General features: G+C 41.4%; 1 protein-coding gene across 2 annotated transcripts; it reads left to right on the top strand.

Moving 5' to 3' along the window:
- The first annotated feature begins 442 nt into the window (after nucleotides 1–442).
- Nucleotides 443–17,311, top strand: COG1 (component of oligomeric golgi complex 1). 2 transcript variants are annotated; one of them, XM_087710188.1, is made up of 15 exons: nucleotides 443–828; nucleotides 2,217–2,461; nucleotides 3,195–3,376; nucleotides 4,416–4,586; nucleotides 4,691–4,841; nucleotides 5,524–5,734; nucleotides 6,167–6,955; nucleotides 9,740–9,886; nucleotides 10,841–11,002; nucleotides 11,777–11,904; nucleotides 12,614–12,722; nucleotides 14,758–14,867; nucleotides 14,972–15,050; nucleotides 15,977–16,018; nucleotides 17,142–17,311. In XM_087710188.1, exons 1-14 carry the CDS (start codon nucleotides 499–501, stop codon nucleotides 16,001–16,003), a joined length of 2,841 nt encoding a protein of 946 aa, XP_087566314.1. In that variant the 5' UTR covers nucleotides 443–498; the 3' UTR covers nucleotides 16,004–16,018; nucleotides 17,142–17,311. The 2 variants fall into 2 exon arrangements, with proteins under 2 accessions (XP_087566314.1, XP_013927438.2); XM_014071963.2 differs by lacking the exon at nucleotides 15,977–16,018 and having other exon boundaries at nucleotides 444–828.
- Nucleotides 17,312–17,412: the final 101 nt, after the last annotated feature.

Below are 17,412 nucleotides of genomic sequence, written 5' to 3'. Positions count from 1 at the left end.
TTTCAGTCCTGCCTTTTGAACAGGATTTATCAAGTGAAAAAAAATAAAAATATTCAGATCAGGAGTGTTAATCTGCAGCAATAAAAATAACACTAAGCGTTGGGGCACCATGTAGATCACTCCAATGTAGTAGATTCCAACTAAAAGCCCCATGGTTCCCCGTCCCGGATAACGGGGAATTGTGGATGTTGTACTCCCAACACTTCGGAGACCGTCAGTTTGAGAAAGCCTCAAGAACAGAACATGACAATATTGCAGCGAAGAGATGATGTCGCCCTGCATCCCAACTCCATTCCGTGGGAAGGCGCCAGGAAGTCGCCCCTTTCCTCAGCCCGGGACAAAAATGGCGTCCACAAGGGGAGGCGCTTCCTCTTTCCCAAACAGCCAGCCCGCTGCCCTTTTTAAAGATGGCGGACGTGTGACACGTCAAAGGGCCGACAAGGCGGCGGGTTCCGGGTGACAGGCGGCGAGAGTTGGCGGGGGTGAGAAGCAGCTGCGATGGCGACCACGGCCGCTGAGGCGGCAGCGCTGGATGCCCTGAAGCGAGGCGGGTCAGCGGCGGTCGAGTCCCTCTTCGAGAAGTACACGACGGCCGAGCTGAGAGGCGTGGAGAGGCAGCTGCGCGCGGGCATCGAGGGGAAGCGCGAGGAGCTGCGGCAGATGGTCGGGGAGAGGTACCGGGACCTCATCGAGGCGGCGGACACCATAGCCGAGATGCGCCTCAGCGCCGAGCATCTGCTGGAAGCCGTTCGGGGGCTTCAGCAGCGACGAGCGCGCGGACGGGACGCCGGAGCCGCGGCCAGCAGCCAGCGCGAGGCAGGGCGCGAGGTGGGCGCTTTTGCTGAGGGGCGGGGCTGGGGAAGGGCTGCAGCCCGGGGTCCCGAGCGTGGAGGGACCGCGCGGCAAAGTTTGCCTTGCACGAAGGGGTGGGGCGTGAGTGGAGGCACAGGACTTCACCTGTTGAATTGCTTCCCGTTCGCCGTTTTCTTTAAAATACGGGACGTTAAAAGTTCGCAACCCCCAATGCTGGGACAATGTGGGACAGGGGAAGGACGTAAAAGGGAGAAAGGAGAGATGGTTTTTTAAATGTATGTTTATTTGTTTGTCAAACATGTACAAGGTAACAGGTATAAGTCTGAACATAAACATGAACAAAGGAAGTAGATACAGATAATTGGGGACAGTAAGACAGGGACGGTTAGGCACGCTGGAGGGTAATCCTTTTGTAGTCCTAAGAAGTGTCTTGGCTCGGGGAGAGAGAAAAAGGATACTTTTTTGTTTGTTTTTTTGCAGCTGGCTACCGTAGCTTCTTTTTTAAAAAAAGAATATTATTTTGAGAGTTAGGGTAAATGCTATTCTGGGTAAATAATGCTCGTGGCATTGGTGTTTAGAGAATGGGTCCTACTCAGGTGGACTATGAGATTTATGAAGTAGGAGTATGCATAAGCGCATCAGCGTGCCTAATGTCCCTGTCCAACTGTCCCCATTTATTTGTACCCATTTCCTGTGTTCCTATTCATGTTTATTCTTATTCCTGCTATCTTGTACATGAGGGACAAACTAAATAAATAAATAAAATAAAAATACATATCATAAAACCGCGTGCATGTTTCAAAAGATTGCTCTTGGTGCTCATAGCGCATCCCACGTTTATTGAGGGAAAGCACAGACAACATTTATGGAAGAAAAGTACAGACATCATATTGGTCCTCCCAAATGAATTTCAATGCAGGGGCCAATAGGATACTTAGGTGTGTCCCAAAGGTGCTTCCCCCCCCCCCCCCAAGAGGCAATTGGACTTTCTGGTATTTATTTTTCAAAGAAAAACCAGAAAGTCCAGTTGCCTCTTTTTAAAAAAAGCACATTTGGGACAACCAGGACCCGGATGACTGAGAATCTCCATAGATGCTCATCAGGGGTGGGATTCAATATTTTTTTTACTACCAGTTTTATGGGTGTGGCTTGAGTGGGCGTGGCAGGGGAAGGATACTGCAAAATCTCCATTTCCTCTCCACTCCAGGGGAAAGTTACTGCAAAATCCCCATTTCTTCCCAATCAGCTGGGACCCGGGAGGCAGAGAATAGATGGGGGCAGGGCCAGTCAGAAGTAGTCTTTACCGGTTCTCTGAACTACTCAAAATTTCTGCTGCCGGTTCTGCAGAACTGGTCGGAACCTGCTGAATACCACCTCTGGTGCTCATATGTGTTTCTGTCTAGACAACGTGCCAGTCCCAGGAGAAGTTCTACTGCTTGGCAGCGCAAATTCAGCTTCTCTTGCAGATTCCAGAGAAAATCTGGAGTGCTATGGAATCTTCTCAATATTTATCTGCCACTCGACTCTATCTGTTATGCTGCCACCTCTGTGGCCTTCTGCAGTTGGATTCTTCAAGTACACACTACAGCCCAATTCTGGCATGTTTTCCTATTCTTGTGCGACAAGTAGCAGCAGCTAGCCATTTCCGGTAAGCAGCTTGAGATACTTTTTCCAAGCCTAGATTGCTTAATGTAGTTTATTGATGAGATGCTTTCTTTTTGGAGAAAAAAAAATGTAGTTTCCTGTCTTAGGAATTCAGATACTGAAATAGTATCAGAAATAGCAAAAGATGCATCTTAATTATCAGTAAGGATCCTAAATAATAAGTGTCAATAAACTGTCCTAGACAGCTACTTTTAATTATATTACTCTTTTATATAAAAACTTTTTTGTAGTACTATAACTATATATTAAAACGCCCCCTGGTGTTTGACTTCATAACAGCAAAATTAGCAATAACTTCTTGATATATGCATTATTTTATTTCATGTATTTATTAAAACATTTCTTGTCTGTTTTGGCTTTTGCTCCATTGTACTCTTCTTTGGAACTGCTTAAGTCAAACTTGAGTGTTTTCTATACATACAGACGTTCAGTTCCCAGAATTGTCCAGCCATGGAGGATGTAATTCTGAGAACTGAGGTCTGCATTCAGATGTCACTAAAGACTATTAGAGTAGTCAATGATCAGGCTGGCAGATTTTATTCCATTTGATTGTTACTTTTGCTTTCAAAATAAAGTATTTTATAAATCTGAGTTTTTAATATAAAGTTTGTATGGCTTTAGATAACCATTTTTATGTTTATGATGTATGCTTTTTTAATTGTTTAAACTTCTATTGAATATTATAAATCTGCTAGCATTTTGTTTGTCTCTCTTAGGTCAACTATCTTGCAGGAGAGCAAATCACTTTTAAAATGCCGGACTGTTTCGGATCATGCAGTAGCAGAAGCTTTGTGCTCAGCCATGCTTCTTGAAGATAGTTCACCACGCCAGGCTCTTGCAGATTTCCTGCTGGCCAGAAAATCTGCAATTCAGCAACTTCTGAAACAGCCTCATCATGGTTGGTACACATGTAGTGCTAACATTAGCAATTCTATCTGCTTTGAACCTGCAGCTTCCATGTATCCATTAATCCATGGTCTTTGTGGGTCTTTGCAGGTTCCTTCCCATGCTGAATAAATTGCAAAGAAGTTTATTGGTATTAGAGATGAAAGTTAAAACAGTGGCAGCTACTTTTTCAGTTACTATTGTGGGTTGATTATTTTTTGCTCCCATATTAAGGCATTTATATTTCTAAAATAAGATTAGGGTTACTATATAGTGGCTAGAAATTATAACTGAATGAACTCAACTAGTTCCTCAAAATTGATAACGTTTTAGTTATATTTTTCTAGAAGATGTTGCTGATCACTTAGCATTGTTTTCCTTTCATCTTTTTAGAATGTTAAGAGTATGGAAATTAATAATCAAATGACTTCTTTCTTCCAATTGGTGGGTGTTGTGTTTCTTTGAAGCAGATGTTTTTGGTTGGATATGTACCGTACTTTTCAGAGTATAAGATGCACTCCCCCCCCCACAAAAAAAGTGGGTGGAAATGTCTGTGTGTCTTATAGAGCAAATGTTGCCGAAGCCTTGCTGTTCCAGGCTGCGGGGATCACCACTGCCTATCCCCACCGCCTGGAATAGGCCAAAAATGGGTTGTGCAGAGGCTGAAAATGGGATGTGCGGAGGCTGAAAATAGGGTGTGCAGAGGTGGCGATAGGTGACAGTGGCATTAGGTAGCACTGGTGCCGATGGGCAGTGGCAATCCCTGCACCCTGGAATAGCTGATAGGAGGTATTCTGGGAGGCAGATCCAACCGCCAATCAGTTGTTTGTGCTAAATCAGGCTGTGTTGAAACTGACCACTCTGTTTGCTATTTGCTGCAAGGAGGCAAATTGCCAGGGGGGGCGGGGGGCAGAGGCAGATTTTGTTTTCTTGTTTTCCTCCCCAAAAGCTAGGTGCGTCTTATACTTTGGAGTGTCTTATGGTCTGAAAAATATGTTATATACAGCTGTTATTATACTTTTTTGTTTGTTTATTTGTTCATTTTAAACCAGATGCAGGCATCAAAGCACAAATTTGCTCTTTGGTGGAGCTTCTAGTCACAACCCTGTATCAAGCCCACGCCCTCTTCTATAACCTGCCAGAGGGAACACCCTCGGATCCATCTCTTCCTTGTGGCTTGCTTTTCTTGACTTTGGAGACCATCACCAGCCAGCAATCAACAGGTGAGCAAGATCATATACCATTGACTATTGCTTTGCCTCTTAAGCATCCAATTTAATCATTAGTGATCTGATCTCTCTTTTTGCTGCAATTTTCTTTGGGAAAGGGCTCAGCATGTTGAAGGAAGAAACCAAGTTGATTACCTCTTTCAAATACTTGCCACCATCTGTCACAGAATTCCAGCCAACACTCAGAACTTTGGCACACCCCATAAGCCAGGATTGCCTTAGAGATACACTTCAGAAATGGATCAGCATGTGAGTCTATAAGGAACATACCTTGTTGGAGGTATTTGGTACTGTGGCCTTCTTGGCAAATATATTGAATAGCCTCTGTGCAGGAATGAAATTGTAGTTAATGAAGATTGTTGTGGTTAACAAAAACAAAAGAGAGCCTTGAATCTTGAAAGATGGATAATTAAGCTGATACATTAAAACTTTGTTCAGCATTACAAGCATTACTTTGATGCTGTGTTGATATCTACTCCAGCACTGAGATGATAATCCAGATTTGATTTGAGTTTTTACTTGTCACTTAAAAAAAAAAGTCTCCATCCTGCTTAGTATAGTTCAGCAACTGTAAGTGTTGTTAGTCTTTATATTTCTAAATTCCTTGTTTCCAAATATTTTCAGGTAAAAGGCTGTTTTGGGTTTTTCAGGTTTTTCATAAATCATTACCTGTTCTTTTAGAATTTCAATAGGACTTGTATATTTACAAGGTTCTAGTTTTCTATTAACCTAGCCTATTTTGTCTTTGATGTTCTGATTATCGGCACAATTTTCTCATTGCATTGATTCATAATTATGTGTAATGGGTCCTTGCTGTAACCTATACAATAAAAGTAACAGTTTGTACAAGCTTGTAAGTAGCCCTCAATAGAGCTATGAACTGTAACGGGACTCAGGAAACTGCTTACTTACTCTCTAAAATTCTTTTCAGGTGCAATGAAGACATTAAATCTGGGATCACAGACTTACTGGTGTATGTGAAGAGCCTTAAAGGCTTGGCCAGGATCCGTGATGCTGTATGGGAGCTGCTTACCAGTGAATCTATGAGTCAGAACTGGGATATGGTATGTCATCGGCTTCTTGATAAGCCCATCTCTTTCTGGGAAGATCTGCTACACCAGCTTTTTCTGGACAGGTTACAGGTAAGATCTTGGCAAAATTTAGCTAAGAAACAGGCTAGCTGATGCTGATAAAATAACATAAAACACAATGAAGCAATCTTCATTGCTTTGTTGCTTTGGATATCCTGTGTTTTTTTTTCCCTTCCCAAAATGACTCTGGGTCTGTTTCTTCCATGTTATGGTATGTCTAAATACCTCATTTACTTTCTGACCGCTTCCTGGCTGCCAGTTTTGAAGCAAAATAATAATAATCTTTTTTCATCTTGATCCTTTGGTTCCTGTTTTGAATATAAGAATGGAAAGGACCTTAGTGGGGCAAGAAAGGGGCAGCTTCCAAGATTCCCATATACCAAATATTAGCTTGGTCCTATATTTTCCACAGCCTCCTAAAATCATCTGTGTGCTCATGATTGGTACTGACCATTTGTCTCCCTGCAACATTTTTTCCCCCAGACTCTGACAAAGGAAGGATTTGATGACATCTCCAACAGCTCTGGAGAGCTTCTTCTTCTGACTGTGCAGGAACTTGAAGCAAAATTTGACTCTTCTAACCACAGCAAACATATCCTATTTGAATGTAACATGGCCTCTTTCCTATGGTCAGAGATTCCTAATGACCTGCCACCTGATGCTGCCTGGATCAGTGTGGCAAGCCGCAGCCAGTCCGCTAAGAGTGGATTGTCTATGAAGGCGCAAGCCTACAGTCCCAGCGTCCAGAACTTCTGCAGTGCACTAGATTCCAAGCTGAAGACCAGGCTGGAAGACCTGCTGTCTTATCTGCCTTCCAGCTCCTCGTCATCTGAGGATCCATTGTATGGAAACTCTAAGAACTCCGCTTTTGACAGATTTTCTGACGCGGGCATTGTTGAAGAGCTGTTGCGCAGCCACTGCATTCGTTGTTCGGATGATTTGCTGGGCTGTGTTAGAGAAAAGCTGCACCGTGCTCAGGAGGCGCTCCAAGGGTGCCCAGATAGTTTGCATAACCCCCAAATCAACACAGTTTTGTTTATGGCACGGCTTTGCCGGTCGTTAGGGGAATTGTGTCCACACTTGAAGCAATGCATTCTGGGAAAATCAGGGTGCCCAGAAAATATGACAAGGGAGCTCTGGTCTTTGAAGAAGACGGGGAAAGGTAGAACCGAAGAAATGAATCCCGTACAGGCTAAGTGGCAAGGATTAAAAGAACAACTTTTGCAGGATAGCCTGTCTGCTTATCGGATATGGAGCACCGCTGCTGCTAAAGTGAGTGACTTTTGCGGGGAGGGGGGCAAGCAGGTGTCTGCTGCCCATTTTGGCTGATGACTAAAACAAGCTATTTATAATTTAATTTGCTTAACATAGAAGTGCAAATGATTTGGAGACTATTGTTTTTAGCTGAAATATAACAGGTCAGTATAAAATAAGAAAATGACAGGGAATGACAGGTAGTCCTTGACTTAACAACCACAACTGAGCCCAAAATTTCTGTCGTTAAGTGAGACATTTATTGAGTGAGTTTTCTCCCATTTTAAGAGCATTCACATTTGATTGCTACAACTGAAGCTACTACTTTAAATGTGGCTCATTCATGAAGCATGAAAAAATATTTCAAGATCAATATACTCTTAAAGTTGTTGGAGAACAAGCATCGTGCTGGGAAGGAGGGCTCAAGTGGGAAATTAATTTAGAATCACTATATAAATGTAAGAGGCAAAGTCTCTGTCTGTCTGTCTGTCTGTCTGTCTGTCTCTCTCTCTCTTTCTCTCTCTCTCTCTCACACACACACACACACATACACACACACTTGAGATTTATCTAGTCTGAAAACTCCCAGTCTGGGGAGATTCCTGTGAAATAGCCATAGAACAATAAAGTAGTTTCTGTTCTGACCCAGCCTTTGCAAAAGCAAGAAACAGACTACTTGTCACTACAAACCCCTCTTTATTTACCTCTTGAGAATTAATTGCATTCAATCATAAAAAGTCCAGGAAACAGTCTTTCAAAGAGTTAACTGCAGTAACAGACCTTATCAGTTCCTTGTGATAATTGCAAGGCCATGAGCTCCCAGCTGAAAGGTTGCAAACTAAGTTCTGGCAAGCAGTCTCTGTGGCACCCAGCTGTTCTTCCTCCTCACTCCAAAGGCAGCTTCCTCTCCGGTGGCTGGGATATGTCGGACAGTCCTGGCTCTATCTCTGCATCCGATGCAGAGCGTCCATTAGAGCCTTCCTCAGACTTCAGAACTGGCCCAAATTCCTCCCCATGGTCACATGATCAAAATTCAGATGCTTGGCAAGTGACTCATATTTATGATGGTTGCAGTGTTCCGAGGTCAAGTAATTCCCTTTTGGGACCTTCTGACAAGCAAAGTCAATGGGGAAACCAGATTCACTTAACAACTGTATTACTAACTTAACTGCAGTGATTCACTTAACGACTATCAAGAAAGGTCATAAAGTTCCCAAGAGTCGAGGTGGCGCAGTGGTTAGAATGCAGCACTACTTCTGCTGACTGCCAGCTGCCTCCAGTTTGGCAGTTCAGATCTCACCAGGCTCAAGGTTGACTCAGCCTCCCATCCTTCCAAGGTGGGTAAAATGAGGATCCAGATTGTTGGGGGCAATAGGCTGACTCTGTAAACCGCTTAGAGAGGGCTGTAAAAGCTGCTGAAGCAGTATATAAGTCTAAGTGCTATAGTGCAATAAAATGAAGCAAAACTCACTTAACAACTGTGTCACTTAGGAAAAGACATTTTGGGCTCAATTGTGTTGTAAGTCGAGGACTACCTGTACCTCAAGAGTCCAAATCACCTGCACAGCCAACCAGAGACAGCACCGCCCCTCAACCAACCCACACAACTCCCCCCCACCACCAGCAGTTTACCTCCCAGTGACCCTGACCCAATGTAACCTCCCCATCAGCAGACTCACTGATGACTCACACCTGACTCATCACAAGACCCTCACTTGGCATATATCTGAAGTCCTTATAAACAGAAGAACACTGACACCGACATCCCTAAACTCTGCTGAAGATGTTATACCTAGCTTGGTAACGAAATGTTTGGAAACCAACCCACAAGCTCGGAGAACGAACCTCCGGCTTACATGACACCTGAGCTGCAGATATTCGCCACTATCACAAACTACCTGTATTGCTCTTCCATAGAGAGCAAATATGCTGAGATTGCAAAATAGGAGAGGCAAGCTGATTATGCTTCTACATTCCCTTTTAGTTGTCTCCCAACACACTAAAGCTCAACAAAATGAGCCACAGGATAATTAACTTAAGCATTTATTTTTTAATGGAAGAAATTAAAATAGAAGTGGACAGCTTGAGATCTCAGAGATGCTTACTGTACCTTCACCTCCAGAAGTTGTTACCAAATTACAGTGTTTGAGAGGAGGTGATTATTAAATATTTGATTCATTTTAAAGAAATACACACTGAAATTAAACCAAAACTAGTTTTGTCTCATCTCTACCCACTAGTCCTAGAAATGTAATCCTTCCTATGCATCCCAGGAATAATTTTGCTGGTTCTAAAGAAAATATTTTGAAATTATAGGGACACCGTGACTCAGTGACTAAGACGCTGAGCTTGTCGATCTAAAAGGTTGGCAGTTTGGTGATTCGAATCCCTAGCGCCATGTAACAGAATGAGCTCCCGTTACTTTTCCCAGCTTCTGCCAATCTAGCAGTTCAAAAGCATGTAAAAATGCAAATAAAAAAATAGGAACCACCTTTGGTGAAAAGGTAACAGCGTTCCGTGTGCCTTTGGCATTTAGTCATGCTGCCACATGACCACAGAGACGTCTGGCTGCACTGCCCCCTAAAATCAGGAATGACTAGCACATAGGTGCGAGGGGGGGATTTTACCTTGAAATTAGTAGGGGAGGGCATTGATGGTAGGTAGAAAATGTCTACTTTCAAGCATTTCAAAGCTGAAATACTTTTGTTACAGTTATGCATTGATATTTAATGAATTTATGAAACGGAGTTATCTCTGCAACTGTCCTGCTATTTAGTTTGTCTGCTTGTGAATGAATCCTAGGTCCTGGTCCGGGACTTCACTCAGTCCTTGTTGAAAGAGGAAGCTGAAGCCATTCTGGCAACAGCCACCAACTGGGAGGAGAGTGAAATTGAAGAAGAGACAGAAAGTGGAAGCAGCATAAAATCTAAGATACGGCTCCCTATCCAGGTAAGAAATGACGCCCTATTTTTATTTATACATATTTATGTCAGTGCTTCAGATGATATTCCTCAATAAATAAATGAACAAATATAATGTTTTTGACTGATTGTTTGAGTTCTCTTTATCTAGTTTTAGGATATGTGGAGAACAGATCATATTTTAGGTCATTTATGAGAAATATTGAGAACATTCAAACAAGTTCACAAACTTTTAAGTACCATTGTCTGTGTATGTATCCGTCTATTTAATAGTCTATATATAACTATATAGATACACTAATAACAAAAGCACTGTGTATGAATGACGATCATTCTATATAAATTGTGAATTTACATATAAGAAGTGAACTGATATCCAAATTAACCAGTGGCCCAGTAGTAGAGCTGAATTTGAGTCCAGCTTTGCCTCCAATCTTCCTTGAAATTGGAAATTTCATAAAATGCAATAATGGTTCGCAGATTTTCTTAAATATCCTTTAAAAAAGTTTTGGATGACAACTCTTCTGAAAACAACGAAGAACCCTTAATTGGGCCAGTTGTTACTGAACTTTGAGAGGAGAACTTTGAGAGGAGTGAAACAGAGGTGGGTTTCTGTTGGTTTGGTCCGGATCGGGCGAACTGGTAGTGGTGGCGGGCAGGAGGCTCTGCCCACCTGCCCGGATGCTTCTGCGCATGCGCAGGAATGCACACATGCACGCACAAGCCAACCAGTTGTAAAAAATTGGAAATCCACACTGGAATGAAAGCCAACAAATTTCAGATTGTAAATCATCCTCTTACGTAAGTGTTGCCATCAAATACAATTTAGATCAGAGGTGTCCAGTCTTTAAGACTTCTGGACTTCAACTCCCAGAAATCCCCAGCCAGCATGGGTGGAATTCAAACTTGGACACTCCTGGCTTGGACAATTTAGGTGCCGATTCAACAGCATTCCACTGTCAAACTGCAACATTCTTTACAGCCATCCTGGTGTGTCCAGTCGTTGCTCTTCAGCTTGTGTCAAGAAATAAATCGAGTTGGAGGCCACACTCTTCCCAAGGTTATCTTGCAAGAACTGCTCAAGGCATGCATGACTGAAATACTAGCTGGCTATGAAAAACTATCAGAAGGGAAACGGGAGAAGGTACGTTCCTGGGGCTTGTGATTGGTGGGACATGCAGTTTAAAAATAAGGAATTCTTCCCCCTGTGATCTGCATTTTTCTGAGGCAACAATGCACCATAATTGGCTCAGCATTGTGGTACTTAAGAGAAAAATGAATATATAAGGTTTTTTTAAAAATTATAAGATTATCCTGATAAGATTGCTATGAATTACGATTGTCAAACTATTCATTTAGATCGAGTAGATATACTTGATAACTCATTCTAAAAGTTAAAATAAATTATCTGCAATGTAAAAAAGACTAGATTGAATGCAACCCTGGTTACAATAGCAATCTAAATATTGTTCTGTGAAATTGTCTGAATAATTATTTTACAGCCAGTATTACTGACACAAGTATTCTCATATTTTGCTGTTAGAGATATTAAACAGTGTAGCATGAGAGCTATAGTGGACTAGCTGCTGAATCAGATTTGACTATTAGAGCAGGGTTCCCCAACCTGTGGGAAGTGGCCCACTACCGAGCCATGGCCTATTTGCAATCCCACTCGCACAAGTGCCAGGCATCGGTGCTCGCAGCCCACCCACCCACCCACACACACCATGCTGAGCTGCCAACCTAGAAAGGTTGGGGAATGCTGTATTAGAGCACTTCAGCGGCAGAGTGCAATCAGGAGATGCATCAGTTCTGGTAGATGATTGGTGTGAATGTTGATAGAACTTCCCCCCTTCAGACATGTGAAAGGACCTTTGTTCAATGAGTGTATAGACATTTTTTTTATATTCATGTACAGAAAGAAGGAAAGGTACCAATTACTCAGAACAGGGCTTTGCAACTACTGTATGATCTTCGTTATCTGAATATAGTCCTGAAAACTAAAAATGAAGATATGAAAAGCAGCAGAAACAAGCATGATGCCAGTTAAGTATACTATAAAGTATTATGTCTATAAATTTACTATCTTATTTTTATGCATTTAAGAATGTTGCTATATCCACTTTACTTTGAGACGTAATATTTTGCAATATGTTCATACGCACACAGGTTTCAAGCAACGCTAACAATAATCTAAAATCTGTTGGACTAGAAACAGAACCTTTTAAAAAAGAGCATTCATTGTTTTTATCAACATAGTCTGTAATTTTGCAGGTAGTCAACATTCAGGAACTGATTATCCTATCTTCCTGATTTATGACAGCCTGAATCGGAATTTCAGGAAATTAATTTGGCTAAAAGTTGACCGAGTAAATACTTTAAAAAAAAATCACTATGCTTTAGCGTTCTAGAAAAATGGAAGGGAAAATACACCAAGGTAATTTATTGGATGAATCTGAAACGTTTTAAATATCTCTATCTTTTGCTAATAGATGATCAGTTCAAAAGATTTTTCTGACTACATTAAGGGAAAGAGCAGTGTTTAATTATCTTAGTTCAAGATACAATATTTGACATTCCATTCATAAATAGCTGGAAATTGTTTAATTTCATTGTTTATATACGTTGGTTTATGATGGGGTTTTTCCCCATCTGGTAAAGTTAATTTCTTTGCATAGGACTGCAAAGAGCATTTGCCTACCCAAGGGGAGCAGCTCTTCAATATAGTAAATGAGATTGTTTTTCTTTGTTTCAGGATTGAGAAACAGATCGATGCTCTTGAGAGCTATATAGATCCTTTCGACTTGGATGTTTTTACTCCTCACTTAAACAGTAACCTTAATCATCTGGTACAACGAACGTCTGTAAGTTCAAAGGGAGATAATGTAGATGGTTCCAAGTAGACTTTATTGTCTTAGATCATCTACACCTATTTATGTTGGTTGGAAGAACATAATACTAATTTTCCAAGTAGGAAATGATAATACTAATTAAACAACTATTACATCCATAAACTGTGCAATGCACTTTGCTTTTATATACATGTAGTCCTCAACTTAACCATGATGGAGCCTGCCCATTATGCTTGTATGTCCTGATGGTCATATAACCAACCATTATTTCCGACGTTGTTTTGTGGTAGTTGTTAAGCGAATGCCAGAGTTAAGCAATCCCATTGGTAAGTGACTGGTCGTAAGTCAAGGACTACCTATATGATATAATAACCAAATCATATATTAAAAATGAAGAATGAGATAGTAGTACATGTAGTCCTTGAATTACGATAGCAGTTGGGACCTGAATTTCCATCACTCAGCAATGCAGTCATAAAGTACATCATCAGGTGACTACATCACTTACCAAGAGGAATCTCTGCAGTTCCCATTGTCATTGGGTCACCATGATGTAAAAAAGATATGGAGACTCTAGAAAGAGTGCAGAGAAGAGCAACAAAGATGATTAGGGGACTGAAGACTAAAACATATGAAGAACGGTTGCAGGAACTGGGTATATCTAGTTTAATAGAAAGAAAGACTAGGGGAGACATGATAGCAGTGTTCCAATATCTCAGGGGTTGCCACAAAGAAGAGGGACTCAAACTATTCTCCAAGGCACCTAAGTGTAGAACAAGAAGCAATGGGTGGAAACTAATCAAGGAGAGAAGCAACTTAGAACTAAGGAGAAATTTCCTGACAGTTAGAACAATTAATCAGTGGAACAACTTGCCTCCAAAAGTTGTGAAAGCTCCAGCACTGGAAGATTCTAAGCAGATGTTGGATAACCATTTGTCTGAAACGGTATAGGGTTTCCTGCCTAGGCAGGGGGTTGGACTAGAAGACCTCCAAGGTCCCTTCCAATTCTTATTCTATTCTATTGTTAAATGAGGACCGTGTATCATTAAGCAAGCCCCTCATAACTTCCTGCTGCTTCCAACAATCCAAGTTGGTGGAGAAACTGGCAGATGCTCCAAGTCCAAGGAAGCTTGCAAGTAAGGTAGCAAAGCAGATTAGTGGCTGCTCCTTGAGTGAGCATGAGTGTGTAAATGGCGAGAGAAAATGTGAGACAAGTGGCCAACCACACTTCCTCACACACCTGGCAGCAGCCACCAACCAGTCTACGGGCCTGCTTGCAAGCCTTCAGAAGGCATGGCACAAGTGTAGCAAAGTTCAAGATGATGGGTGGAGATCGTGCGGGTGGCCAGCACAACAGGGCTGGGGAAGAGGATGTCAGTGGGAGAGACTTACTCTTGTGTCCTTCCCTGCTCGCTGCCCCATTGACTTGGCTTCTGCAAAGCTGGCAGGGAAGATCACAAACCCCCATCACTTTACTGCAGGATGCTGCAACTGTCGTAAACACAAGCTGGTTGCCAAGCGCTCATCCGATTGTCGGAATGCTGGCATGGCCGGAACTTTGAGGACTGGTTGTAACCATCACTTGTTCCGTGCCGTTGTAACTTGGAGCAGTTCTGGTACAAGTGGTCATTAACCAAGAACTGCCTATATAGCAAATGGCTTATTATGATCATCTTTTAATTAAACAGTGCAATGACTTTCCATTAACTATATGTTCTCATTAGAAATACTATCTTCCCTGAACAGCCATAAGCAAGGAAAACCCCACAAGGCTGAATAGATGTAGTCTGGGAAGATCACAGGCCACAGTATGTTGATCTTTGGAAACTCCAGTTTGTGTCGCATAGCTCAAACTGGTAATGTAACTGGGCAAAGAGATACTGTCACTTATTCAAGCGTTGTAGGTAATAATTACAGCACGTTCTTTAAGCTACATGCATTCCTCACGCTACTTTTCAATTTAACATGACTTTATAGTTGAATGGACACTTTATAGGTGAGTGTTCTTCTACTGAGACCAGATGGTTCTCTCTTTTCTGTCCTCTAGGTCCTGTTTGGCTTATTGTCAGGAACAGAGAATCAGTACACGAGCAGAGGCAGTTGTTCAACGTCTCAAAAACTACATAACATCCTACCTCTAACTTCTAGCCAGATCAGGTAAGTCACTCAGAGCTGTAAGCAATTAAAAAAAACACGTTCTGTAAAAACAAAAGCGTCTGAAAGTGGAAAGCAATTAAAAATCCTGTTTCTTCTTTTTTAAGATTTGGACTGTTGCCTCTCAGCACATCAAGTTCTCGCAAGGCTAAACCTGTTCTGAGAAATACTGAACACGAAACTCAGGTTGGTTCCTTTGTTTCACGGATGGGCAACTTTTGGACGCTGGTGGGTTTTTGAGAGTCAGGATGGAGAGCTGCAATACTTGGGACTTGGGTTTAATACCGTTTCCCCAAAAATAAGCCCTCCTCAGATAATAATCCCAATCTGGCTTTTGAGCACATGCACTAAAATAAGCCCTCCCCCCAAAATAAGCCCTCCCAGAAAATATTGCAACACAGCAGCAGCCATGAGGTGACCATGCTTGCCGCCTCCTGCACCTCAAAAATAATAAGACCTCCCCGAAAATAAGGCCAAGTGCTTATTTCAGGGGTCAAAAGAAAATAAGGCCCGATCTTATTTTCAGAGAAACACGGTAGTTTAATAATTTAGCTATTGTTTCAAGTTGCACTGCATCTATTTTAAGCCCAATATTTATTTTCATCTCAAATCAAAATTACGCTGCCAGTTTTCAGGAACTGTAAGAGGATTTTGCTGGCTGCAAAAAGGTTTAGGGGGAGTTGCTGAACTTAACCATCCATGTTCTCTACTACACTATACTGTTTTCCCTATCTTTTCCTAGTAGTGATTAACTTGGATTTGTATCACATTACTTTGTTTCAAGGATGCAGACAGGATGAATTGTGCAGCAAAATAATTCAACAGTAGGATGTACAAATGTTTTGCTAGTTATGTTTTAAATGAAATTTATGTTTAATTTCCGTTGGCTGGTTAAGACACCAGACTAGAAGCCAAAAGAGAAGGTGGGTTCCAGTATCACCTTAAGCATGAAAGCCTGCTGGGTGATGTTGGGCTATTCATTCTTAGCCCAACTCAAACTCATAAGGTTTTTGTTCTGGGGAATTATTAAAATAACAAAGGTGGGATATAAATAAATAAATCTTTGTAACAGCAGTAATGTCTATTTAACTGCCTTATAACCTTTATTCCAGTGTGATGCTGAATCCAGTAATTCCTGAAGAAACTTTATTGGGGTATTAAACCGTGTGAATTAAAAGGCATCTCTCCCCCATGAAAACTAACACTGTCATACAGCTTTTTTCTATAGCGCATTGAACTTGAGACCTTTTATCAAATTACCTGTGTTTACGGAACCGATGCTCCCTGAAAAGAGCAGGTTCTTGATGCATGTTAAGATTTACTTGCTTTTGTGTTGCATCTTAATGTATTTTTGGAAAATGATTATACCTTTCTTTTAATAAGAGAATTGCCTCTCACAATTATTTTTTTAATTCCACATACTTTTTAAAAAATGTAGATTTCTGTTACTATGGGTGCATTATAAATACATACTTTATCACTTGTGAGTGTAACACACATACACACATGCATAAATTTAATTTTTGACAATGCAACTTTTGATTGCTTTCTGCTTAATCCTGAGCCTATTTCTTTGGGCTACTTTAGTAAAACTAAGCCCATTAATAATTATTAACCAGCTGCTTGCCAGACGTTCGTTGGTCATATAGTTGGGGAAAGCTTTTGAATGTCTGCTTAATTGTGCATGCTTTGGCAATCAGCCGCTCTATAATTATTACCAACCATACTTTTCTACCATGTCCATTTTTGCCATTAAGGAATGTAATCATTCTGAACTTTTAGAGATTCTTGAAACAAACGTTTTCAAAAATACTGACACTGGATTTTCTATGTTAAAGGTTAGACAACCTTTGGATGGCCAAAGGCTGCAAAGTAGCTCAGCAAAAATTTGAGGGAGGTTGGTTTATAAACCAATGTTTTAAAAGTTCTTTCATTTATTTTGCACCTCAGAAGGACAGAAAACTGCTGTCCATTTTTAGCATGGTAAACATAGTTAGGCTGTAAGTCCTACAAAAAGGGGGAATTTTAACATAAGGCATCAGAGCTGCAGTTGCAGACTACTTAACACCCACTGAATTTCTCCTGGCAAAATTTCAACTTTTTTTTTTTTTTAAACTGCACTTTCAGAGAAGGGAGATATAATTTGCTCTGGTGGTCCTGCTAGCTATTGTGAATCTGAGCTCACATCTGTCACTCACATAGCTATAAACTTCTTGCAAATAACAAAGAATGGCAATCTCATGGGGCTATTGACTTTTCTTTTGTTAAAATTAATAGGTTCCAACCCCTGGCCTGATGAGACCGGAAGAAGAGACGCTGCTGCGTCCTGGGTTCCTGTTCAGGCAACTGGCAGCAGAGGAGGAGGAGGACACGGCAGCACCATCTTTGTTTAAACTTGGCTGGCTCTCAAGCATGACCAAATGATTGAATAAATGCGAACTATCATGCTCTTGGCTTTGTAATGACAAAAAGATGTGTAAGGCATATGATTCACACCCCGTTTTAGCCCGGAGCTCATGGCTTAAATGTACAACTAATCAAGAGCGTC

Source organism: Thamnophis sirtalis, unplaced genomic scaffold, assembly GCF_051295495.1.
Source record: "Thamnophis sirtalis isolate CommonGarterSnake01/CBP01778 unplaced genomic scaffold, rThaSir2_p1.2 scaffold_3, whole genome shotgun sequence".
Lineage (NCBI taxonomy): Eukaryota > Metazoa > Chordata > Lepidosauria > Squamata > Natricidae > Thamnophis > Thamnophis sirtalis.
Note: the sequence above shows the minus strand (reverse complement) of the source record. Positions and strands in the feature narration are given on the sequence as shown.